Below are 26,713 nucleotides of genomic sequence, written 5' to 3'. Positions count from 1 at the left end.
AGGCTCGGAGCAGCCTTTCAGAGGGCAGTCTGATGTGGCAATGAGGGCAGTAACTTTTGTTTGATGCTGTGTGTAAGTCTGTCTTACTTAGAATCGCCATACAAAGGAGGCTGGGGTGGCGGGGAAGACAATAGGAATGAGGAGAAAAAGCAAGAGAGCAGTAAAGGAGGAAAAAGTCATGATTCGGGTATGGATGGCAAAGGCGGTGAACGGGATTTTGGAGGAAAGAGGACAGTAAGGTCAGGAGTCTGGAGGGAGGGAGAGTCTGTAAGCTTTTTTAGGTTAAGAGATCTTTTAGGTGATGTGGGGACAGAATGGTAAGGGGCGCCCCGAATGTCAGTTTATGAGCTTCTTTCTGCAAGAGCTGTCCAGCGGCTAATGCCCGTAGGCAGGGGGCCCATCCCCGAACTGTGGGGTCTAATTGCTTGGAAAGATAAGCTACTGGGGCAAAGGATGGGCCAAAATATTGGCTTAGGACTCTTAGAGCTTGACTGGACTTCTCATGAATGTATAATGAGAAGGGCTTCGACAAATCAGGAAGATGGAGAGCTAGGGCTTCCACAAGGGCTCCACGGAGCTTAATGAAGGAGTGTCGGGGTGAGGAGGATAATGGTTTTTCAGGGGGGCCCTTGCTGAGGTCGTATAGGGGTCTTGCCAACAGGGAGAAGTTAGGGATCCACGCTCTAAAATACCCAGCCAGGCCTAGAAAGGAAAGGATTTCTGTCTTGGTTTTGGGAACGGGCAGGTCAGAGAGGAGCCGTTTTCTGTCTAAGGTAATGGACTTTCTTTGTTGAGATAGAAGAAATCGGAGGTAAGTGACAGAAGAGGAAGAGATTTGAGCTTTGACGGGGGATACTCGGTAATCTCTGGAAGCTAGAAGGTTAAGTAGGGAGGCAGTGTCAAGTTGAGACTGTTCCTACGAGGGACTGCAGAGTAGAAGATCATCCACATATTGTAATAAGGTGGACTCGGAAGCCTTGTGGCAAAACTGTCCAAGTGAGTTGTTCAGAATGTTTTGTGTATGGGTCTGTCCAGGTGAAGGCAAAAAAATCTTGGGAGGAGGGGTCTCAGGAGGCCAAGGCAGGGCAGCGATAAAAGGGTGTATGGATTTGGGACTAAGGGATGGATAGGGACGATGGCCATGTTGATGAGGCGAAGGTCTTGGACGAGGCGGAAAGATCTGTTGGTTTTTTTAACAGCTAATATGTGGGTATTAAACAGGGAGTGAGTGGGTCTGAGGTAATTTTGTTTAAAAGATCTTGAATGATGGGTTGGAGGCTTATGAGGGCTGAAGTGGTTAGGGGGTATTGGGCCTGACAGATATACTGAGAGGGGTCACGTAATTTGATAGAGGCAGGAGGACATAGAGCTACGGAGGGGCTTGTAATGGAGTAATGGCAGGCGTGATAGGGCCCCGGTATTCCTGCAAGACTGAGAAGGTGGCTCCTGTATCTAGGAGGAAGGAGATGGGGCGACCGTCTACTATTAAAGTAACCCTGGGCTCCTGTTTGGTGATGGAAATGGTCGGGCGAGAAGCCCCCAGGCTCCGTCAATCTTCTTCTGCCAGCCCCACTACGGCGGGCATAGGATGGGGGTTGTTCGTCCAGCCTCCCCTTCAGGTGGCTGGGGAATCAGACCCCCAGTGGCCCTTTTTGTGGCATCTGGGGCATGGGGTGGTAGCCCTTGACCAATGTCCTTCTTGTCTGCACTTGAAACAAGCTCCTGTGGGGGGCTTGTTTGTAGAAGAGTGCCCAGGTTGTGGTTTTATCAGCTGGGCCAACATTTGGAAATTGGCCTGATCAGCCTTTTGTTTACGGCGTTCCTTCTCCTCCTCCCGGTTATGGAAGACTTTAAAGGCCACTGTTAGGATCTCAGTCTGTGGGGTAGCGGGGCCCTGTTCTAACTTTTTGAGTTTAGCTTTAATGTCGGGGTAGCTTTGAGCTAGGAAGTATGTCATAAGGACATGTCTCCCGTCAGGCGTTTCTGGGTCTAAGCTGGTATACTGTAATAGGGCTTGAGGGAGTCTGTCTAAGAACTCGGAGGGAGCTTTTGAAAATTGACTATTTATGAGCTGCTTTTTTCAGACCTGCTATTATGCAGCAGGTGAAGATATCTCGAGAGCGGAGACTCACGGTGGTGTTATAATCTCAGTGTGGGTCTTGTTCGGAGACAGCACTGGGGCCAGGGGAAAGGTGGGGTCAGTCCTGTGGGTTTAGGTGGCATGCATTTGGGCGAAGTCTCAAACTCGTCTATGCTCTTCAGGAAGGAGGGTATTGGCCAGGAGCATGAAAATGTCATGATGTGTGAGGCTGTACGACTGGAGGGTCCATTGAAACTCTCTGATATATGTTGTGGGATCAGTGGAAAAGGAACTTGGGCGTTTCTCAAGTTGGGCTAAATCTCTTAAGGAGAAAGGGACGTGAACGTGCACGATGCCTTCAGATCTTGCTACCTCTCGGGGGGGGCGATAATTTTGGGAGGCCCTCGGGACCGAGTCTGAGGAGGACTGAAGGGTTCTGGCTCAGTCTGTGGGGGAGAAACAGGTGATGGGGGCAAAGATGGAGGAGGCTCTTGGAACTTAGTTAGAGGGGGGCTGAAAGGCTCAGGCTTGATCTTCAGGGGGGTGAGGTGGGGGAGGAGATGGTGGTGGAGGAAGGGGGAGGGGTTGTTGTAGGAGAGGAGGGTAAAGGGAGTGAACGGGAGGCTTTTGCGGGGGAGACAGCTTGCAGGCTAGGAGAACTTGGGGGGAGGCGGGGGGAGGAGGCAGAAAACTTCGGTATAGGGAATCTCCTTCCAGTTTTTCAGGTGCTGGCAGTAGTTAAAGAGATCACGAGTGATGTTAGGATCAAGAGTTCCCCCTGCGGGCCATTGGTTGTTATTGTTTAGGGGCTATGTCGGCCAATCTTGGGAGCAGTATTTGCGGAGAAGTTTTGGTTTTATATCAGGCGTCAGGGAGAGGGTGGCTAGATGCTTGAGCAGGCATTCAAGAGGTGAATTTTCAGGGAGGGATGAGGAGGCTCCATGGCTAAAGGACAGAGAAGGAGACAAACAGGGGAAGACGAACGGAGATGCTCAGACTGGGAGCAGACGGCAAGGAGACAAAGGGCGTCCCTGATGATCCTTGGTGGTCTGCGGAAACTCGTATACGAGTCGGTTTCTTAGGAAGTGTGGGTCGTCACCCAGACTTCTCTAAGAAGGCAGAGTGCCGGAGTCTGAGGTACCTAGTACTAGGAGTTTTCAGCGGAAGGAACGGATTTCGGCAGGTAGAATGGAAGGAGGAAGTGGAAAAGGGAGCGTTCTCATCCACAAAGGTGTCACCTTGTTTATGGCTGTTAGAGGAGGGGCCTGAGGGTCTGTCGCAGCTGTGAAGGCCTGAGGCGGGGTTTATGGCTGTTGGAGGGGGGCCTGAGGGTCCGCCACAGCCATGAAGGCCGGAGGCGAGGAGAGTTCCCTCCTCGTCCCTGAGCGTCAGGGCCTTGCCAGACGATCACGGTCAATGGCACTGCGATAGCTCGGGGAAGAGTGGCCCACTCTGGGGGAAAACCTACCTAAAGGCCAGAGAGGAGTGGTGAGTGTGAGGAGCCAGCGCCGGAAAAAGAGGACGAGGGCAAGCTTCTGCTGGTGTCGGGGGGAAGGGGGAAGACGGGGCCCAGTTGGGGTGTCCCGTCTCCCGGGTTTTGGCACCAATGAAAGGAAAGGAGCGACACACAGCAGCAATTCACCGGAGAATTCCACTTTATTGGGGAAAGGTGCTGGGTTATATAAGAAGGGGCATGGGGTGAGTGTGGTGTTACTTCTACGGGGCTGGTGGCTATTGGCTAGGTGCTGGGAGTGGGAGTGGGGAGAGAGGTGATTGGTCTTTAGGTGGTGTCGTCAGGAACTGAGGACCCGGAAGAGAAGACGGAAGTTCGCCATCTTACTGGTGGGGGCCCTTCAGTATCTATTCTTCCCTGCCAGGGTTTCTCTAAGAAAAGCTGTGAAATGTGACACTACCAGGAGGGGCTTGTAATAGGAGATGGAGGGTAATCACAATTCTTTTTGAGCCTTGCAGCTGAGGAAATCCTTTTCCAGGTGAAATAAGAGGCTGTAGATCTAAGTAGACTTGTCATCATTTTTCCAGGGAGTCCCTCTGAATCACAAGAGAGGGAAAGATGGGATAAAGATGGGTACCGCACAAGGAAAACAAAAGCAAAAATGAACAAGTGGGACTATATTAAGCTGAAAAGCTTTTGTACAGCAAAGGACACCATCAATAGAACAAAAAGGTACCCTACACTATGGGAGAATATATTTGTAAATGACAGATCGATAAAGATTAACATCCAAAATATATAAAGAGCTCACACACCTCAACAACAAAAAGCAAATAATCCAATTAAAAAATGGGCAGAGGAACTGAATAGACAGTTCTCCAAAAAAGAAATTCAGATGGCCAACAGACACATGAAAAGATGCTCCACATCACTAGTTATCAGAGAAATCAAATTAAAACCACAATGAGATATCACCTCACACCAGTAAGGATGGTTACCATCCAAAAGACAAACAACAACAAATGTTGGCAAGGTTGTGGAGAAAGGGGAGCCCTCCTACACTGCTTGTGGGAATGTAAATTAGCTCAACCATCATTGAAAGCAGTATGGAGGTTCCTCAAAATGCTCAAAATAGACTTACCATTTGACCCAGGAATCCCACTTCTAAGAATTTACCCTAAGAATGCAGCAGCCCAGTTTGAAAAAGACATATGCACCCCTATGTTTATCGCAGCACTATTTACAATAGCCAAGAAATGTAAGCAACCTAAGTATCCATCAGTAGATGAATGGATAAAGAAGATGTGGTACATATACACAATGGAATATTATACAGCCATAAGAAGAAAGCAAATCCTACAATTTACAATAACATGGTGGAGCTAGAGGGTATTATGCTCAGTGAAATAAGCCAAGAGGAGAAAGACAAATACCAAATGATTTCAATCATCTGTGGAGTATAAGAACAAAGAAAAACTGAAGGAACAAAACAGCAGCAGAATCACAGAAACCAAGAATGGACTAACAGTTACCAAAGGGAAAGAGACTGGGGATAATGGGAGGGAAGGGAGGGATAAGGTTGGGGAAGAAGAAAGGGGGTATTATGATTAGCATGTATAATGTGGGGGGTAGGGGGCAAGGGGAGGGCTGTGCAACACAGAGTAGGCAAGTAGTGATTATACAACATCTTGTTATACTGATGGACAGGGACTGTAATGGGGTTTGTGGGGGGGACTTGGTGTAGGGTAGAGCCTAGTAAACATAGTTTTCTTCATGTAATTGTAGATTAATTATAACCAAAAAAAGGGGGGGATTACTCCCTGATAGGATACAATTAACTGCAAATCAATAATTAATGCATGCTTTACATATCCTTAATTTTGATCTTTTAAAAGGTGTCGTATGATCAGATATGGAAGTACATTTTTCGGATAATATTTCTTTCTCCTAAAAAAAAAGCAGTCCCTGTGTGGTGATCTCCAATAGGTTCTTCACAATATTATAAAGGTCATATCAAAGTGTGGCCAAAGGGTTTGTTTGTGTTTATACAGAGGATCAAAGCCTAATTTGCCTACCCAGAAAACGAATTAAGAAATGATATGAAGAAGAACTTCCAACATCAATATCCTCTGGAAGAGTCATTCCAGAAGATGATCATCAAAAAACTTCATTTGATCCTGGAGCTTTTGCAGTTGTAGCTGCAGTCATCCCACCGGTTCCTGGACTTGGCATTGGAATGAAGAAGGAGATATCTAAGCTGGCCTGTGCATACAGTAAAACAACAAATTTGACTGGTTCTGTCTTGTCAGAACTCAACCAAGAATTAGGAGAAGTGCGAGTTGCAGTGCTTCAAAATCGTGCTACTATAGACTATCGTTAAAAGAACATATGGGATGTGAACAGTTCCCAGGAATGTGTTGTTTTAATTTGTCTGATTTTTCTCATACTGTTCAAATTCAGTTAGACAATATCCATCATATTATTGATAAGTTTTCACAAATGCCTAGGGTACCTAACTGGTTTTCTTGGTTCCACTGGATATGGCTGGTAATTGTAGGTCTGCTTTTGTTATGTATCTGTATTCCTATTCTGTTAATGTGTGTGCGCAATTTAATTAGTAGTTTGCTAAAACCTATACATGCTTATGTTACTCTACAAGAAGATATGTCAAAGAAATAATCAATCTTCCCATGTTTTCTTCCACCTGCTACTTCTATAGCTTTTCTTCTTCCTTCCTAATTACAGCCCTTTAGTAGAATTCGTGCCTCATATCGAAAATTACCAAGTATCATAATTCTTCCAAGTGGTAAAGATAGCTCAAGACAAATGCTGGGCATAGAAGCCACAGGGCATAAATCTGCAAAGAAGTAAAAAGCTAACCTTTTCAAAGAATATTGCTTCTCTCTCACTTTTCAACTTTACATTAACCTGTATGGCCCCAGAAGATGACTGGTTAGCCAGAGAAGGGTAAGATTCCTCAAGGGAGGAACAACCTAAGACAGGCACAGTCACAGGGGGGCCATCAGGTGAGAAATTGGGGATCAACAGAGGTGAGGCTTAGAACCTCACCCCCGCTCTATTGAGAGGAATCTTCTGCATCCGTGGATGTTTTATTGCCCTTGTCTAGCTTGGATTAATACTTAGTCTATAGGCACACACCTGATCATCTACATTTGCCCTCTTACAGCACTAAATTATGCTTTCTATCTTTATCTTGCATCTACCTACCACTTCAGCATTTTATTTAAAAAGAAAATAAGGGAGAAATCTGGGATTCACATATATATCAAGTATAAAAATCAAATGAATAATCATATCTGACTTGATTGTTTATAGTTCATGATGCGTGATCAAAACTGAAAGTTTCTGTGATATGACTGCCCTTGCACTGTTCACCATGTAAGAACTTATTCACCATGTAAGAACTTGTTCACCATGTAAGATCTTGTTCGTTATGCTTCAGAAGATTGGAGACTGTTGAGAGTTAGGCTTGGGGTTGATTAAGGATTGTGCATTGAGTCCCCTATACAGAATTTTATTTCTGTTAACAACCATTTGATTAATAAATATGGGAGATGGCCTCTCAAAAAAAAAAAAAGATGGGCCCAGCAAGCAAGGCAGAACCACTCAGGGGACAGTTTTAGGGGTCAACCAAGACATCACCACAGGCAATGCTTCGGTGTAGAGATACAGCCCCCTGGACTTGGCAAAAACCCTGGGATTGTCTACGTCCCTGAGCTGGATTTGCCAGCAGTCCATGTGTGCCTTGCAGCCACCCCCTCTAGCTATTGCATCCGAAGAGAAGGCACTCACAGTGGAGCTCTCTGGGCGCATGGCACACCATGTGGGGATTCCCAGTCCAGGTCTCCCCAGTGTTCTGGGCCAACTCAGGGAGCAGCGTGGCTGCCCGTGAGGGGAGAGGGCCTGAACAGAGGGACTCGGGCGTTCAGGTGTTGACTGCCCTCCTGGGAGGTGCCCTGCTACCTCCTACCCATTCTGTGCCTAATTCTGAAGACTTCTTTCAAAGGAGGAGGATTTGGGCTGAGGTTTAGGAACCATTCCCACCCTAGGCTGGAAGGCACACGAGTAATGAAGCGAGGGACTGACTACAGAGGTCTGGCCGGTCTTTAAGAGTGTTGGGGATTTCCCTCCCTTCAGGGCCTGGTGATCGGGCTGGATTCCCAGTCTACCCGCACAATCTTGCTGAACCCATGAGTTTGCCTGGGGGTAACAGAAAAAATGCAACATGGCATCAGAAGATCTTTGTTCATGTCCGCATCCATAACTTCTTACCTGTGTGGCCTCCCTTTTTCTCACTGGAGAAGACGTGGTCTTAACACCTGCCCTTACTTCCTGAGGGTCTTACAAGAAAGAAAATACAGGAAGGTAGATACAAGGCCGTGGACTTGCAAAGTGCCATTGGTACTTTTTTAGTTTGGCGACCCCTTGCCTATGGAAAAGCCAGCCTAAGACTCATAACCCATTATTACCACAGCCCAGGGTGACCCTTTGAGGAAGTACTCTGCCATTCCCATTTCCACGGCCGCCCAGCTTGCTATGAAAAATCCACAAACATTAGCATTTGCATAATTTGATGAACTAAAACATTTCACATCAAGCCAAAGATCCCCCTTTTCTTTTGTTTCCTTTACTCAAGTAGAGTGGATATACACTCTGTTGGCTTCACATGCACAACATAGTGATTGGACAGTTACCTACATTATTAAATGCTCATCCCAGTAAGTGTTACTGCTGTCAAAATACAAAGATATTGAATATTATTGACTATATTTCTGATGTTGTACTTTCATGAGGCTAACTTATACCGTAATTGGGATTTAGGGCCTCTTTAACCCCTCAACCTATTTTAACCACTCCCCCCTCCCCAGTAGCAACCACGAGTCTTTTGTCTATGAAAGATCCCCCTCATTTTAATCCCCACCCAATCCCATCCTCTTTCCTTCTATCTTAGGGCAACTACGGTGATGAATTCTAGGCTATGTTCTTTTATGTCTTTACCATGGTCACGTGCCTGCCTTCTCCAGGGCCCCAGATCACCCACCTCACCCCACCCCCTCACAACCCAGACCACCCACCTCACCCCAACCCCATCCGACCCACACTCCTTTATAAGGGGAAGATGGATTTTGTGTTTTCCTGGTCCCGTGGACACCATCTCACTCCGTCCGTGGAGATGCCGAGCTGTCCGTGGATGGGGCGTGGGTGGATAGAGACACCTGGAGACCTGTTTTAAAACTTAAAAGGGGAGGCTTTGGCACACAGAATCAACCAGAGACCTTTATTAATTTAACAAAAATGAAATACCTTTATTGGAAGAAATGACAAAACCGGAAGAAAAAACGGAAGTGAACGCTTTGTAAGGGCAATCTTTCAATAAGGCTGCTGGGCATGGTGGCCAGGGGAAACTGCCCCTGGCTACGGGGTAGGCCGTCCAAGCTCAGTTCTTGTCGCTGCTGCCCAGGGTGAGCTTATCAAAGAGGTACTCGGCCAGGCCGGCTTCTGGGGCTCCCATCTTGCGCAGGATGCTGATATGGTCCCCCAGCTCTTTGATGGACCTGACTTGCTCGTGCAGATAGTGACGCTCCAGGAAATCACACAGGTGCGCATCGCCCTTGTCGGTGGCCAGGCGGTGCAGATCTAGCAGGCTCTGGTTGACCCTCTTTTCCAGGCCCAAGGCGTACTCCATGGCCATCACGCCATTCCCCCAGTCGTCGCCGCCGGGATTCCTGATGTCGCGGAGGCTCAGGCGGCCGCCGCGCTCGTTCTGCAGGTGCATCAGCTTCTCAGCACGCTCGCCCTTCCCACGGGACTGGCGCAGGAAGAACTGGCCGAAGTGCTTCAAGGCCACATCATTCCGGTCGAAGTAGAAGGCCATGGACAGGTACGTGTAGGAGGCGGTGAGCTCCATGTTGATTTGTTTGTTGACAGCAGCCTGGCACTCAAGAGGGTAGTTCTGCACCACTAGGGATGGCTGTTCACCATTCATGGCAAGCAGTGTGGTGGTGAAGGCGCAGGTGGCCTCAGCGTGTTCCCACGGAGAGCAATGAGAGAGGCTAGAGGCAGGCAGGCTCTGGACCAAGCAGCAGCTCTGGGATGGGACAGGAAATGCGGTCCCTTTTCAGTAACTGTTAGTGGGAGGATCCATTAGGGGCGGAGTCATGTGGTTGCATGGCAGTGTCGCGAGAGGACGGGGTCCTGCGGGGGTGGGGTGGAGTCAAGTCGGGGCAGAGACAAGTTGGGCCGGGATAGGGCGGAGTAAAGGGCGTTGGGCGGAGTGACGTGAGGGCACAGAGTGTGGCGGAGTCAGAAGGGGAGGTGGGGCTAGGCAGAGTCACGTAGCGGGACAGAGGGGCATGGGGTCGGCCTTCTAGGTCCTATCCCGTTCAGCCTTGGTGGGGCAGGAAACCCAGGGCAACTGTGCACTGAGTGTCTTGAGATCATTTTTAAAAATCACAGCTATATTGAGATGTAATTTATATCCCATAAACTTCACCTTTTGAAAGCAAACTTTTACATGGTTCTTAGTATGTTGGTGGAGTTGATCATCCATCATGGCAATTTAATTTTGGAACATTTTCATCACTCCCAAGTTTAACACCCTGCCCATTAGTAGTCAATCCCATCCCCTCTGCCCCCAGGCCTTGCTACCACCAATTCACTTTCTGGCTCTATAGATTTGCCTCTTTGGGACATTTCAAATAAATGGGATCATACACATAAATTTTACTGAGCATAATGTTTTTAATCTTCATTTTATTGCTGAATAGTTTTCCATGATGTGAATATACCACCTTTTATTTATCCTTTCATCAGTGGGTGGGTATTTGGGTTGTTTCCACTTTGTGGCTGTTATGAATAATTTTACCATGAACACTTGAGTATATACGTAGGCGTGAGGCTGCTGGGTCGTATAACTGTTTAATATTTTAAGGAACTGCCAGAATGTTTTCCAAAGTGGCTGCGCCATTTTACATTGCCACCAGCAATGTGTGTAGGTTCCAATTGTCGTTTGAAAAATGTTTTTAGTCATCTTCGTGGACGTGAAGTATTATCACGTTGTGGCTTTGATTTGCATTTCCCTAAGGACTGATAATGTTGAGTAGCTTTGGAGGTACTTACTGGCCATTTGTATATCTTCTTTGCAGTAATGTCTACTCCAATCCTTTACCCCTTAGAATGGTTTGTCTTTTTATGGTTGAGTTGCAAGGGTTCATACGTTCTGGATACAAGTTCCTTATCAGGTATATGATTTGCAATTATTTTGTCCCATTCTGTGGGTTGTCTTTGCACTTCCTTAGTGGTGTCCTTTGAAGCACAAAACTTCTGATGATTATGATTAAGGCCAATTCATCTTTTCTTTGTCACTTAAGCTTTTGGTGTCATATCCAAGAAACCACTTGCCTAATCAACATTGATTTGGCTCTTCTGGACCCCTTTTATTTCCATATGAATTTTGGGATAAGCTTGCCAATTTCTTCCAGAGAAGCCAGCTGTGATATGGATAAGGATCATAATTAAATCTATACATTATTTGGGGGTGTATTACTATCAACAATATTAAGTCTTCCAACCCATAAATGTGGGATGCCTTTCAATTTGTTTAGCTCTGAGATCTTTTAAGATGTACATTCTGATTTAGACTGGGGCTGAAATTCTGAATTTCTAAACAGGCTCTCAGGTGATGCCAGACCACATTCTGAGTAACAACACTCTAAAAGGGAAGAGGCTTCCATCCTTTGTTGTCTTCGACTACTTGGGCTGGTTTCAATATGTGAATTTTGGGGGGGACAGAAACATTCAGTCTGTAGCACTTACTGACGTTTAGAGTTCAGGAGGAAGCACGCTTTGGCCTCCACAAGTAGAAATGCCTCTTCTTATCTCAGGGACAGTGCTTCTGATAGTTATACTAGATGTGGGTTCCTATGGGAATGTGTAGAGGCCTTCCTCCTATCAGGAAATATTGTGAAAGACTTAAAATTGGCAAAGAAATTGTTTACTGGATGTCCTTTTCAGAGCACCCTTGTGGTTGTCTCCGCCTTTCATTGACTTTGAGCTATTTTATAACGTAAATTGTGAAAAACTAACAATAATGCCAATGGTTCTTGTCCACAGGAATGCAAATGAATTGTGTCTGGTGGAATGCAACTGATTTTGAACCCATTTTGAACCCATTTGTGATTAATCTCAACATTCCTTCTGCCTGCCTGTATATGTACGGTTCTTGGAACTCTCCTTTAAAACAATTGTAAGGTCTTCCTCGTTTCCTCAAGAATTAATGAGTTAAATAAAATCTTCGTGTGTGCATATTTTATGTTTACATGAGAGTCATGATTTTTCTTTCTTTTTAGGTAATTTAGCACTCCTCATTATCCTCACCCCACTAGGAGCATAATCAAACGCACGGGAATTGGATTAGCACATGAAGCACTTTGATGGGTTGCTCACCAGTGATGTGATTCCAGAAATGTATTTGGGATCTAAAGGCATAGAATGCCTGACTGGGGGTGGACTGGAAGGAGAGCATCTCTGAGGAGAAGGCGGGAGTGGGCTGTCTGGGGAAGCAGGGAGCCAGTGCGAAGCAGCTGAGGAAGGTGGTGAAATTACTTTGATTTTCTAGAAAAGGTCTGAGAGCTCCTCATGGTTTTGTGGTTCCAGGGAATCCAGCCAGCTTTGTGCCTCACGGCGCTTAACAAGCTGATTGTTTGTGGAAACAGATGGAATACTTTCAGGCAGGTATCTACAGCACTGTAATAAAGAGCGTTGCAGGCCTTCCGGGTTAAGCTGACGCACCTGTTGGTGTCCATCCCTACGTACATGAAGAGCTTGATTTGGCCCTAGTAGGTAATTGGTGGCAGATCTGTGTGCATGTGATAAATGGAATTTTGCTTCTTCTAATAGGCCCTGAGAAGAGCAGAGTAGGCATTTAATCTGAATCTTGACCAGCCTGTTTACTCTCTTACTTTTTATTAATGAGCAGCCACCCTAGCCTGGCACAATCCCCAATTAATTTGTGGGCTTGCTCACTTTTTTCCATCTGGTCGTGCCTATCCCATACAGGAATATCTGTCAATTCACTTAGTATGATTACTTAATATGATTTTTATTTTCCCAAATGTCATGGCTCATGAAGAAAAACTGAAGTGATTCAGAGCTGGGGCCTCCAGGTGACGGGAAGCTCAGGCCTGGTGCTGGAGTCTGTCTATGCCCGCCTCTCCTGTCCAGCACTGGAGGGTTTTATCAGTCAGAACGGGCTACAGAGTGCTGCAGTAACGAATCCCCCCACACACCAAATCTCCGTGTCTAACAGAGTGAGAGCTTCATTCTTGCTCAGGGCCATTTTCCCTTAGTCTGTCCTCACCCATCACTCTGGTGAGCTTAGCAACAACCACTATTTCTGACGTCAATTCCTCAAGTAACAGGGCGTGGCCAGGAGCTCACAGGCACCCAGCTGTGTGTCTCAGAGTGCTGTTTTCCAGGGGTGGAAGACCAAGTCACGACTCACTCCCATGTATTATTGAAACTCAAGGAGTTGAGAAGGCTGTGCGTATTCAGCAAGGTGGCACACGCAGAGAAGCTTTGCTCACCCCTTCTGAGCGCTGTGTGACAGGGGAGGGGGGAAAAATGAGGAGGCTTACAGCGATGGACAGAGACCTGGGAAAGTGCAAACGCACCAACTCCATTGGCGTGAATGTTTCTTCTGGCCGCTGTTGCTGCACATATTCAAAAGGTTGTTTGTGGACCCCAAAGCTGAAACAAAAGAAAGTGGTTTAGAACCGTCACTTTTGTCTTACGGAAGTACAAGAAGTTGAGAAACCATTGAGCTGTGCTGTATCTGAAAGGAAAGGAGCGACACACAGCAGCAATTTACCGGAGAAATCCGCTTTATTGGGGAAAGGTGCTGTGTTATATAGGAAGGGGCATGGGGTGATTGTGGTGTTACTTCTACGGGGCTGGTGGCTATTGGCTAGGTGCTGGGAGTGGGAGTGGGGAGAGAGGTGATTGGTCTTTAGGTGGCGCCGTCGGGAACTGAGGACCCGGAAGAGAAGCTGGAAATTCGCCATCTTACTGGTGGGGGCCCTTCATTCCCCCCTTTCTCCTCTATGGGGTTGTGGACGTTGCTTTCTTTCTGACTGCTTCCTGCTGAACGGGGGCCGAGAAGGGAGTGAGGGCTTGAGGATTGGGGGGAAAGGGTTGATAGGACTCCCCACAGTAAGGACGAGTAGATGTGGACTTCTTCAGGTTGGAAATCAATGAAGGTTCTCTGTAACTATAGGTCGAGGACTTGTTGATTCCAATGGTGCCAAGAGGATATGGGTGCCAGAAGCCAGGCGTCTGCGGCTATTGTTTCCAGGAACAGTTTCCAGCGGAGAGAGGGGTCCATCTCAGCGTGTGGTGAGGAGGTCACGTGAGGGTGAGGGATCTTCTGTGGCCAGAAGCTGATAGTTCCTGAGTAAAAGCTGGTTGAAAGTTTGATTAGAGATTTTTCCGACTTGGGATTTGATGAACTTTATTATACAGGGTAAGAAGAGACAGGCAAGATGAATGATTATTATGGGGCCTGCAATGGGCCAGAGCCAGGTAAGGAGAGGGTTTGTTAGTATTGAAGAGAATGGGTTGGAATTGGAAGCAAAGTGGAGGCTGGAGGCAAGGTCGGTGAGTTTGGTAATGTCAGTTTTTACAATGCCAGATTCATTGATGTAATAGCAGCACTCTTCTCGAAGGAAGATGCAGGTGCCGCCCTTTTCGGCTGTAAGCAGATCTAAGGCCCACCGGTTTTGAAGGGTGACCTTAGCTAGCGAAGTGACCTGTCTTTGGAGAGAGGCCAGGGAATCGGCAGTGGATGTCAGGGCTCCCTCAAGTTTGTCGTTGAGATCTTTAATTGCCCATAGAGAGTGACCCAAGGCTCTTCCCGAAAACCCTGCCTCTGTCTCAATGGCTGAGGTGGTCAAAGAGATACTGACCATGATGGGAAGGAAAGCAGCCCTTTTTGTGCACGAGGGCAAGGGAGGTTGGAGCTTAAGAAATTCTGCCATGCTGTAAAGTGTACGCTGTGGGATTAGGGTGACGAGAATGCAGGGTATATCGGAGTGGGGAGGCAGTGAGTTGAAAAGACTGCCATTACACTAAAAGAAGTGTCCCGGTTGAGTGAAAGTCTTAGAGCCGGAGGTAGGGGTGTAGATAGAGAGGCAGTGAAGTGCACTGGAGGGGGGTGGAGCTGGGCCTACACAGTGGTGGATGGTGAGATTATCTGCGTATTCTGGTTCTCATAGGGGTATGTCTGCCAGGGGACGGAGGGGTTGTCCTTCTGCATGGAAGGAGTAGTTGGAAATATTAAGGGGCACGGCGGCCAGCAATGGGCGCTGTAGTGATGCGCACAAGAAACAATTGGCGGTGTTGAGGGTGTGGTTGAGAAAGATGGTGGTGTCTTGAATAAGCTCTAACTAAGAGTAGGAGGAATAAGAAGATGAAGAAGTGCCGTCAAGAGTTTGGATAATGACTTTTTCAGAATGTCCGATATCTGATGCAACTTGAGAGATCTGGGAGTGAGAGGGAACATACTCTCGAGAGATATGAAGGGTACTGTGGGGGGTCGAGGACCCCCCATAGTAAACTGAGGCTGTGACCCCGGCGGACCATCGAGAGTCCCAGGGATCTGGGATTGATAAGGAGAATGAGCCATTGGGGTATTTCATGAAACGGTTGGAGGAGTAATACTGTGGGTACCGGGAGTTACCCATGTAGTGAATGGCACAAGACCTGTAGGGACATCCCCCGTAGGTGTCTGGCCATTGCCTGCAATAGGCTTGTTTTTGGTCATAGAGGAAGCAGAGGTAGGGAGAATAAAGGTAGCTGCTAGTGAACACTTCAGTGGAGGGAGGAAAGTGGAGGTATAAAGGCTCGGAGCAGCCTTTCAGAGGGCAGTCTGATGTGGCAATGAGGGCAGTAACTTTTGTTTGATGCTGTGTGTAAGTCTGTCTTACTTAGAATCGCCATACAAAGGAGGCTGGGGTGGCGGGGAAGACAATAGGAATGAGGAGAAAAAGCAAGAGAGCAGTAAAGGAGGAAAAAGTCATGATTCGGGTATGGATGGCAAAGGCGGTGAACGGGATTTTGGAGGAAAGAGGACAGTAAGGTCAGGAGTCTGGAGGGAGGGAGAGTCTGTAAGCTTTTTTAGGTTAAGAGATCTTTTAGGTGATGTGGGGACAGAATGGTAAGGGGCGCCCCGAATGTCAGTTTATGAGCTTCTTTCTGCAAGAGCTGTCCAGCGGCTAATGCCCGTAGGCAGGGGGCCCATCCCCGAACTGTGGGGTCTAATTGCTTGGAAAGATAAGCTACTGGGGCAAAGGATGGGCCAAAATATTGGCTTAGGACTCTTAGAGCTTGACTGGACTTCTCATGAATGTATAATGAGAAGGGCTTCGACAAATCAGGAAGATGGAGAGCTAGGGCTTCCACAAGGGCTCCACGGAGCTTAATGAAGGAGTGTCGGGGTGAGGAGGATAATGGTTTTTCAGGGGGGCCCTTGCTGAGGTCGTATAGGGGTCTTGCCAACAGGGAGAAGTTAGGGATCCACGCTCTAAAATACCCAGCCAGGCCTAGAAAGGAAAGGATTTCTGTCTTGGTTTTGGGAACGGGCAGGTCAGAGAGGAGCCGTTTTCTGTCTAAGGTAATGGACTTTCTTTGTTGAGATAGAAGAAATCGGAGGTAAGTGACAGAAGAGGAAGAGATTTGAGCTTTGACGGGGGATACTCGGTAATCTCTGGAAGCTAGAAGGTTAAGTAGGGAGGCAGTGTCAAGTTGAGACTGTTCCTACGAGGGACTGCAGAGTAGAAGATCATCCACATATTGTAATAAGGTGGACTCGGAAGCCTTGTGGCAAAACTGTCCAAGTGAGTTGTTCAGAATGTTTTGTGTATGGGTCTGTCCAGGTGAAGGCAAAAAAATCTTGGGAGGAGGGGTCTCAGGAGGCCAAGGCAGGGCAGCGATAAAAGGGTGTATGGATTTGGGACTAAGGGATGGATAGGGACGATGGCCATGTTGATGAGGCGAAGGTCTTGGACGAGGCGGAAAGATCTGTTGGTTTTTTTAACAGCTAATATGTGGGTATTAAACAGGGAGTGAGTGGGTCTGAGGTAATTTTGTTTAAAAGATCTTGAATGATGGGTTGGAGGCTTATGAGGGCTGAAGTGGTTAGGGGGTATTGGGCCTGACAGATATACTGAGAGGGGTCACGTAATTTGATAGAGGCAGGAGGACATAGAGCTACGGAGGGGCTTGTAATGGAGTAATGGCAGGCGTGATAGGGCCCCGGTATTCCTGCAAGACTGAGAAGGTGGCTCCTGTATCTAGGAGGAAGGAGATGGGGCGACCGTCTACTATTAAAGTAACCCTGGGCTCCTGTTTGGTGATGGAAATGGTCGGGCGAGAAGCCCCCAGGCTCCGTCAATCTTCTTCTGCCAGCCCCACTACGGCGGGCATAGGATGGGGGTTGTTCGTCCAGCCTCCCCTTCAGGTGGCTGGGGAATCAGACCCCCAGTGGCCCTTTTTGTGGCATCTGGGGCATGGGGTGGTAGCCCTTGACCAATGTCCTTCTTGTCTGCACTTGAAACAAGCTCCTGTGGGGGGCTTGTTTGTAGAAGAGTGCCCAGGTTGTGGTTTTATCAGCTGGGCCAACATTTGGAAATTGGCCTGATCAGCCTTTTGTTTACGGCGTTCCTTCTCCTCCTCCCGGTTATGGAAGACTTTAAAGGCCACTGTTAGGATCTCAGTCTGTGGGGTAGCGGGGCCCTGTTCTAACTTTTTGAGTTTAGCTTTAATGTCGGGGTAGCTTTGAGCTAGGAAGTATGTCATAAGGACATGTCTCCCGTCAGGCGTTTCTGGGTCTAAGCTGGTATACTGTAATAGGGCTTGAGGGAGTCTGTCTAAGAACTCGGAGGGAGCTTTTGAAAATTGACTATTTATGAGCTGCTTTTTTCAGACCTGCTATTATGCAGCAGGTGAAGATATCTCGAGAGCGGAGACTCACGGTGGTGTTATAATCTCAGTGTGGGTCTTGTTCGGAGACAGCACTGGGGCCAGGGGAAAGGTGGGGTCAGTCCTGTGGGTTTAGGTGGCATGCATTTGGGCGAAGTCTCAAACTCGTCTATGCTCTTCAGGAAGGAGGGTATTGGCCAGGAGCATGAAAATGTCATGATGTGTGAGGCTGTACGACTGGAGGGTCCATTGAAACTCTCTGATATATGTTGTGGGATCAGTGGAAAAGGAACTTGGGCGTTTCTCAAGTTGGGCTAAATCTCTTAAGGAGAAAGGGACGTGAACGTGCACGATGCCTTCAGATCTTGCTACCTCTCGGGGGGGGCGATAATTTTGGGAGGCCCTCGGGACCGAGTCTGAGGAGGACTGAAGGGTTCTGGCTCAGTCTGTGGGGGAGAAACAGGTGATGGGGGCAAAGATGGAGGAGGCTCTTGGAACTTAGTTAGAGGGGGGCTGAAAGGCTCAGGCTTGATCTTCAGGGGGGTGAGGTGGGGGAGGAGATGGTGGTGGAGGAAGGGGGAGGGGTTGTTGTAGGAGAGGAGGGTAAAGGGAGTGAACGGGAGGCTTTTGCGGGGGAGACAGCTTGCAGGCTAGGAGAACTTGGGGGGAGGCGGGGGGAGGAGGCAGAAAACTTCGGTATAGGGAATCTCCTTCCAGTTTTTCAGGTGCTGGCAGTAGTTAAAGAGATCACGAGTGATGTTAGGATCAAGAGTTCCCCCTGCGGGCCATTGGTTGTTATTGTTTAGGGGCTATGTCGGCCAATCTTGGGAGCAGTATTTGCGGAGAAGTTTTGGTTTTATATCAGGCGTCAGGGAGAGGGTGGCTAGATGCTTGAGCAGGCATTCAAGAGGTGAATTTTCAGGGAGGGATGAGGAGGCTCCATGGCTAAAGGACAGAGAAGGAGACAAACAGGGGAAGACGAACGGAGATGCTCAGACTGGGAGCAGACGGCAAGGAGACAAAGGGCGTCCCTGATGATCCTTGGTGGTCTGCGGAAACTCGTATACGAGTCGGTTTCTTAGGAAGTGTGGGTCGTCACCCAGACTTCTCTAAGAAGGCAGAGTGCCGGAGTCTGAGGTACCTAGTACTAGGAGTTTTCAGCGGAAGGAACGGATTTCGGCAGGTAGAATGGAAGGAGGAAGTGGAAAAGGGAGCGTTCTCATCCACAAAGGTGTCACCTTGTTTATGGCTGTTAGAGGAGGGGCCTGAGGGTCTGTCGCAGCTGTGAAGGCCTGAGGCGGGGTTTATGGCTGTTGGAGGGGGGCCTGAGGGTCCGCCACAGCCATGAAGGCCGGAGGCGAGGAGAGTTCCCTCCTCGTCCCTGAGCGTCAGGGCCTTGCCAGACGATCACGGTCAATGGCACTGCGATAGCTCGGGGAAGAGTGGCCCACTCTGGGGGAAAACCTACCTAAAGGCCAGAGAGGAGTGGTGAGTGTGAGGAGCCAGCGCCGGAAAAAGAGGACGAGGGCAAGCTTCTGCTGGTGTCGGGGGGAAGGGGGAAGACGGGGCCCAGTTGGGGTGTCCCGTCTCCCGGGTTTTGGCACCAATGAAAGGAAAGGAGCGACACACAGCAGCAATTCACCGGAGAATTCCACTTTATTGGGGAAAGGTGCTGGGTTATATAAGAAGGGGCATGGGGTGAGTGTGGTGTTACTTCTACGGGGCTGGTGGCTATTGGCTAGGTGCTGGGAGTGGGAGTGGGGAGAGAGGTGATTGGTCTTTAGGTGGTGTCGTCAGGAACTGAGGACCCGGAAGAGAAGACGGAAGTTCGCCATCTTACTGGTGGGGGCCCTTCAGTATCTATTCTTCCCTGCCAGGGTTTCTCTAAGAAAAGCTGTGAAATGTGACACTACCAGGAGGGGCTTGTAATAGGAGATGGAGGGTAATCACAATTCTTTTTGAGCCTTGCAGCTGAGGAAATCCTTTTCCAGGTGAAATAAGAGGCTGTAGATCTAAGTAGACTTGTCATCATTTTTCCAGGGAGTCCCTCTGAATCACAAGAGAGGGAAAGATGGGATAAAGATGGGTACCGCACAAGGAAAACAAAAGCAAAAATGAACAAGTGGGACTATATTAAGCTGAAAAGCTTTTGTACAGCAAAGGACACCATCAATAGAACAAAAAGGTACCCTACACTATGGGAGAATATATTTGTAAATGACAGATCGATAAAGATTAACATCCAAAATATATAAAGAGCTCACACACCTCAACAACAAAAAGCAAATAATCCAATTAAAAAATGGGCAGAGGAACTGAATAGACAGTTCTCCAAAAAAGAAATTCAGATGGCCAACAGACACATGAAAAGATGCTCCACATCACTAGTTATCAGAGAAATCAAATTAAAACCACAATGAGATATCACCTCACACCAGTAAGGATGGTTACCATCCAAAAGACAAACAACAACAAATGTTGGCAAGGTTGTGGAGAAAGGGGAGCCCTCCTACACTGCTTGTGGGAATGTAAATTAGCTCAACCATCATTGAAAGCAGTATGGAGGTTCCTCAAAATGCTCAAAATAGACTTACCATTTGACCCAGGAATCCCACTTCTAAGAATTTACCCTAAGAATGCAGCAGCCCAGTTTGAAAAAGACATATGCACCCCTATGTTTATCGCAGCACTATTTACAATAGCCAAGAAATGTAAGCAACCTAAGTATCCATCAGTAGATGAATGGATAAAGAAGATGTGGTACATATACACAATGGAATATTATACAGCCATAAGAAGAAAGCAAATCCTACAATTTACAATAACATGGTGGAGCTAGAGGGTATTATGCTCAGTGAAATAAGCCAAGAGGAGAAAGACAAATACCAAATGATTTCAATCATCTGTGGAGTATAAGAACAAAGAAAAACTGAAGGAACAAAACAGCAGCAGAATCACAGAAACCAAGAATGGACTAACAGTTACCAAAGGGAAAGAGACTGGGGATAATGGGAGGGAAGGGAGGGATAAGGTTGGGGAAGAAGAAAGGGGGTATTATGATTAGCATGTATAATGTGGGGGGTAGGGGGCAAGGGGAGGGCTGTGCAACACAGAGTAGGCAAGTAGTGATTATACAACATCTTGTTATACTGATGGACAGGGACTGTAATGGGGTTTGTGGGGGGGACTTGGTGTAGGGTAGAGCCTAGTAAACATAGTTTTCTTCATGTAATTGTAGATTAATTATAACCAAAAAAAGGGGGGGATTACTCCCTGATAGGATACAATTAACTGCAAATCAATAATTAATGCATGCTTTACATATCCTTAATTTTGATCTTTTAAAAGGTGTCGTATGATCAGATATGGAAGTACATTTTTCGGATAATATTTCTTTCTCCTAAAAAAAAAGCAGTCCCTGTGTGGTGATCTCCAATAGGTTCTTCACAATATTATAAAGGTCATATCAAAGTGTGGCCAAAGGGTTTGTTTGTGTTTATACAGAGGATCAAAGCCTAATTTGCCTACCCAGAAAACGAATTAAGAAATGATATGAAGAAGAACTTCCAACATCAATATCCTCTGGAAGAGTCATTCCAGAAGATGATCATCAAAAAACTTCATTTGATCCTGGAGCTTTTGCAGTTGTAGCTGCAGTCATCCCACCGGTTCCTGGACTTGGCATTGGAATGAAGAAGGAGATATCTAAGCTGGCCTGTGCATACAGTAAAACAACAAATTTGACTGGTTCTGTCTTGTCAGAACTCAACCAAGAATTAGGAGAAGTGCGAGTTGCAGTGCTTCAAAATCGTGCTACTATAGACTATCGTTAAAAGAACATATGGGATGTGAACAGTTCCCAGGAATGTGTTGTTTTAATTTGTCTGATTTTTCTCATACTGTTCAAATTCAGTTAGACAATATCCATCATATTATTGATAAGTTTTCACAAATGCCTAGGGTACCTAACTGGTTTTCTTGGTTCCACTGGATATGGCTGGTAATTGTAGGTCTGCTTTTGTTATGTATCTGTATTCCTATTCTGTTAATGTGTGTGCGCAATTTAATTAGTAGTTTGCTAAAACCTATACATGCTTATGTTACTCTACAAGAAGATATGTCAAAGAAATAATCAATCTTCCCATGTTTTCTTCCACCTGCTACTTCTATAGCTTTTCTTCTTCCTTCCTAATTACAGCCCTTTAGTAGAATTCGTGCCTCATATCGAAAATTACCAAGTATCATAATTCTTCCAAGTGGTAAAGATAGCTCAAGACAAATGCTGGGCATAGAAGCCACAGGGCATAAATCTGCAAAGAAGTAAAAAGCTAACCTTTTCAAAGAATATTGCTTCTCTCTCACTTTTCAACTTTACATTAACCTGTATGGCCCCAGAAGATGACTGGTTAGCCAGAGAAGGGTAAGATTCCTCAAGGGAGGAACAACCTAAGACAGGCACAGTCACAGGGGGGCCATCAGGTGAGAAATTGGGGATCAACAGAGGTGAGGCTTAGAACCTCACCCCCGCTCTATTGAGAGGAATCTTCTGCATCCGTGGATGTTTTATTGCCCTTGTCTAGCTTGGATTAATACTTAGTCTATAGGCACACACCTGATCATCTACATTTGCCCTCTTACAGCACTAAATTATGCTTTCTATCTTTATCTTGCATCTACCTACCACTTCAGCATTTTATTTAAAAAGAAAATAAGGGAGAAATCTGGGATTCACATATATATCAAGTATAAAAATCAAATGAATAATCATATCTGACTTGATTGTTTATAGTTCATGATGCGTGATCAAAACTGAAAGTTTCTGTGATATGACTGCCCTTGCACTGTTCACCATGTAAGAACTTATTCACCATGTAAGAACTTGTTCACCATGTAAGATCTTGTTCGTTATGCTTCAGAAGATTGGAGACTGTTGAGAGTTAGGCTTGGGGTTGATTAAGGATTGTGCATTGAGTCCCCTATACAGAATTTTATTTCTGTTAACAACCATTTGATTAATAAATATGGGAGATGGCCTCTCAAAAAAAAAAAAAGATGGGCCCAGCAAGCAAGGCAGAACCACTCAGGGGACAGTTTTAGGGGTCAACCAAGACATCACCACAGGCAATGCTTCGGTGTAGAGATACAGCCCCCTGGACTTGGCAAAAACCCTGGGATTGTCTACGTCCCTGAGCTGGATTTGCCAGCAGTCCATGTGTGCCTTGCAGCCACCCCCTCTAGCTATTGCATCCGAAGAGAAGGCACTCACAGTGGAGCTCTCTGGGCGCATGGCACACCATGTGGGGATTCCCAGTCCAGGTCTCCCCAGTGTTCTGGGCCAACTCAGGGAGCAGCGTGGCTGCCCGTGAGGGGAGAGGGCCTGAACAGAGGGACTCGGGCGTTCAGGTGTTGACTGCCCTCCTGGGAGGTGCCCTGCTACCTCCTACCCATTCTGTGCCTAATTCTGAAGACTTCTTTCAAAGGAGGAGGATTTGGGCTGAGGTTTAGGAACCATTCCCACCCTAGGCTGGAAGGCACACGAGTAATGAAGCGAGGGACTGACTACAGAGGTCTGGCCGGTCTTTAAGAGTGTTGGGGATTTCCCTCCCTTCAGGGCCTGGTGATCGGGCTGGATTCCCAGTCTATCCGCACAATCTTGCTGAACCCATGAGTTTGCCTGGGGGTAACAGAAAAAATGCAACATGGCATCAGAAGATCTTTGTTCATGTCCGCATCCATAACTTCTTACCTGTGTGGCCTCCCTTTTTCTCACTGGAGAAGACGTGGTCTTAACACCTGCCCTTACTTCCTGAGGGTCTTACAAGAAAGAAAATACAGGAAGGTAGATACAAGGCCGTGGACTTGCAAAGTGCCATTGGTACTTTTTTAGTTTGGCGACCCCTTGCCTATGGAAAAGCCAGCCTAAGACTCATAACCCATTATTACCACAGCCCAGGGTGACCCTTTGAGGAAGTACTCTGCCATTCCCATTTCCACGGCCGCCCAGCTTGCTATGAAAAATCCACAAACATTAGCATTTGCATAATTTGATGAACTAAAACATTTCACATCAAGCCAAAGATCCCCCTTTTCTTTTGTTTCCTTTACTCAAGTAGAGTGGATATACACTCTGTTGGCTTCACATGCACAACATAGTGATTGGACAGTTACCTACATTATTAAATGCTCATCCCAGTAAGTGTTACTGCTGTCAAAATACAAAGATATTGAATATTATTGACTATATTTCTGATGTTGTACTTTCATGAGGCTAACTTATACCGTAATTGGGATTTAGGGCCTCTTTAACCCCTCAACCTATTTTAACCACTCCCCCCTCCCCAGTAGCAACCACGAGTCTTTTGTCTATGAAAGATCCCCCTCATTTTAATCCCCACCCAATCCCATCCTCTTTCCTTCTATCTTAGGGCAACTACGGTGATGAATTCTAGGCTATGTTCTTTTATGTCTTTACCATGGTCACGTGCCTGCCTTCTCCAGGGCCCCAGATCACCCACCTCACCCCACCCCCTCACAACCCAGACCACCCACCTCACCCCAACCCCATCCGACCCACACTCCTTTATAAGGGGAAGATGGATTTTGTGTTTTCCTGGTCCCGTGGACACCATCTCACTCCGTCCGTGGAGATGCCGAGCTGTCCGTGGATGGGGCGTGGGTGGATAGAGACACCTGGAGACCTGTTTTAAAACTTAAAAGGGGAGGCTTTGGCACACAGAATCAACCAGAGACCTTTATTAATTTAACAAAAATGAAATACCTTTATTGGAAGAAATGACAAAACCGGAAGAAAAAACGGAAGTGAACGCTTTGTAAGGGCAATCTTTCAATAAGGCTGCTGGGCATGGTGGCCAGGGGAAACTGCCCCTGGCTACGGGGTAGGCCGTCCAAGCTCAGTTCTTGTCGCTGCTGCCCAGGGTGAGCTTATCAAAGAGGTACTCGGCCAGGCCGGCTTCTGGGGCTCCCATCTTGCGCAGGATGCTGATATGGTCCCCCAGCTCTTTGATGGACCTGACTTGCTCGTGCAGATAGTGACGCTCCAGGAAATCACACAGGTGCGCATCGCCCTTGTCGGTGGCCAGGCGGTGCAGATCTAGCAGGCTCTGGTTGACCCTCTTTTCCAGGCCCAAGGCGTACTCCATGGCCATCACGCCATTCCCCCAGTCGTCGCCGCCGGGATTCCTGATGTCGCGGAGGCTCAGGCGGCCGCCGCGCTCGTTCTGCAGGTGCATCAGCTTCTCAGCACGCTCGCCCTTCCCACGGGACTGGCGCAGGAAGAACTGGCCGAAGTGCTTCAAGGCCACATCATTCCGGTCGAAGTAGAAGGCCATGGACAGGTACGTGTAGGAGGCGGTGAGCTCCATGTTGATTTGTTTGTTGACAGCAGCCTGGCACTCAAGAGGGTAGTTCTGCACCACTAGGGATGGCTGTTCACCATTCATGGCAAGCAGTGTGGTGGTGAAGGCGCAGGTGGCCTCAGCGTGTTCCCACGGAGAGCAATGAGAGAGGCTAGAGGCAGGCAGGCTCTGGACCAAGCAGCAGCTCTGGGATGGGACAGGAAATGCGGTCCCTTTTCAGTAACTGTTAGTGGGAGGATCCATTAGGGGCGGAGTCATGTGGTTGCATGGCAGTGTCGCGAGAGGACGGGGTCCTGCGGGGGTGGGGTGGAGTCAAGTCGGGGCAGAGACAAGTTGGGCCGGGATAGGGCGGAGTAAAGGGCGTTGGGCGGAGTGACGTGAGGGCACAGAGTGTGGCGGAGTCAGAAGGGGAGGTGGGGCTAGGCAGAGTCACGTAGCGGGACAGAGGGGCATGGGGTCGGCCTTCTAGGTCCTATCCCGTTCAGCCTTGGTGGGGCAGGAAACCCAGGGCAACTGTGCACTGAGTGTCTTGAGATCATTTTTAAAAATCACAGCTATATTGAGATGTAATTTATATCCCATAAACTTCACCTTTTGAAAGCAAACTTTTACATGGTTCTTAGTATGTTGGTGGAGTTGATCATCCATCATGGCAATTTAATTTTGGAACATTTTCATCACTCCCAAGTTTAACACCCTGCCCATTAGTAGTCAATCCCATCCCCTCTGCCCCCAGGCCTTGCTACCACCAATTCACTTTCTGGCTCTATAGATTTGCCTCTTTGGGACATTTCAAATAAATGGGATCATACACATAAATTTTACTGAGCATAATGTTTTTAATCTTCATTTTATTGCTGAATAGTTTTCCATGATGTGAATATACCACCTTTTATTTATCCTTTCATCAGTGGGTGGGTATTTGGGTTGTTTCCACTTTGTGGCTGTTATGAATAATTTTACCATGAACACTTGAGTATATACGTAGGCGTGAGGCTGCTGGGTCGTATAACTGTTTAATATTTTAAGGAACTGCCAGAATGTTTTCCAAAGTGGCTGCGCCATTTTACATTGCCACCAGCAATGTGTGTAGGTTCCAATTGTCGTTTGAAAAATGTTTTTAGTCATCTTCGTGGACGTGAAGTATTATCACGTTGTGGCTTTGATTTGCATTTCCCTAAGGACTGATAATGTTGAGTAGCTTTGGAGGTACTTACTGGCCATTTGTATATCTTCTTTGCAGTAATGTCTACTCCAATCCTTTACCCCTTAGAATGGTTTGTCTTTTTATGGTTGAGTTGCAAGGGTTCATACGTTCTGGATACAAGTTCCTTATCAGGTATATGATTTGCAATTATTTTGTCCCATTCTGTGGGTTGTCTTTGCACTTCCTTAGTGGTGTCCTTTGAAGCACAAAACTTCTGATGATTATGATTAAGGCCAATTCATCTTTTCTTTGTCACTTAAGCTTTTGGTGTCATATCCAAGAAACCACTTGCCTAATCAACATTGATTTGGCTCTTCTGGACCCCTTTTATTTCCATATGAATTTTGGGATAAGCTTGCCAATTTCTTCCAGAGAAGCCAGCTGTGATATGGATAAGGATCATAATTAAATCTATACATTATTTGGGGGTGTATTACTATCAACAATATTAAGTCTTCCAACCCATAAATGTGGGATGCCTTTCAATTTGTTTAGCTCTGAGATCTTTTAAGATGTACATTCTGATTTAGACTGGGGCTGAAATTCTGAATTTCTAAACAGGCTCTCAGGTGATGCCAGACCACATTCTGAGTAACAACACT

The 26,713-nt window shown here is 47.0% G+C and overlaps 2 protein-coding genes across 2 annotated transcripts; both read right to left on the bottom strand.

Moving 5' to 3' along the window:
- Positions 1-8,991: 8,991 nt before the first annotated feature.
- On the bottom strand, positions 8,992-9,712 carry LOC130682479 (ferritin heavy chain-like). Its single transcript, XM_057496828.1, has one exon. It carries the CDS (start codon positions 9,538-9,540, stop codon positions 8,992-8,994), a length of 549 nt encoding a protein of 182 aa, XP_057352811.1. The 5' UTR covers positions 9,541-9,712.
- A 14,727-nt stretch (positions 9,713-24,439) lies between these two features.
- Positions 24,440-25,160, bottom strand: LOC130682480 (ferritin heavy chain-like). The gene has a single exon (XM_057496830.1). The coding sequence runs from the start codon at positions 24,986-24,988 to the stop codon at positions 24,440-24,442; it is 549 nt and encodes a 182-aa protein (XP_057352813.1). The 5' UTR covers positions 24,989-25,160.
- Between the last annotated feature and the right edge of the window lie 1,553 nt (positions 25,161-26,713).

The sequence above is a fragment of the Manis pentadactyla genome, unplaced genomic scaffold, assembly GCF_030020395.1.
Source record: "Manis pentadactyla isolate mManPen7 unplaced genomic scaffold, mManPen7.hap1 scaffold_659, whole genome shotgun sequence".
In the NCBI taxonomy this organism is placed as follows: Eukaryota; Metazoa; Chordata; class Mammalia; order Pholidota; family Manidae; genus Manis; species Manis pentadactyla.
Note: the sequence above shows the minus strand (reverse complement) of the source record. Positions and strands in the feature narration are given on the sequence as shown.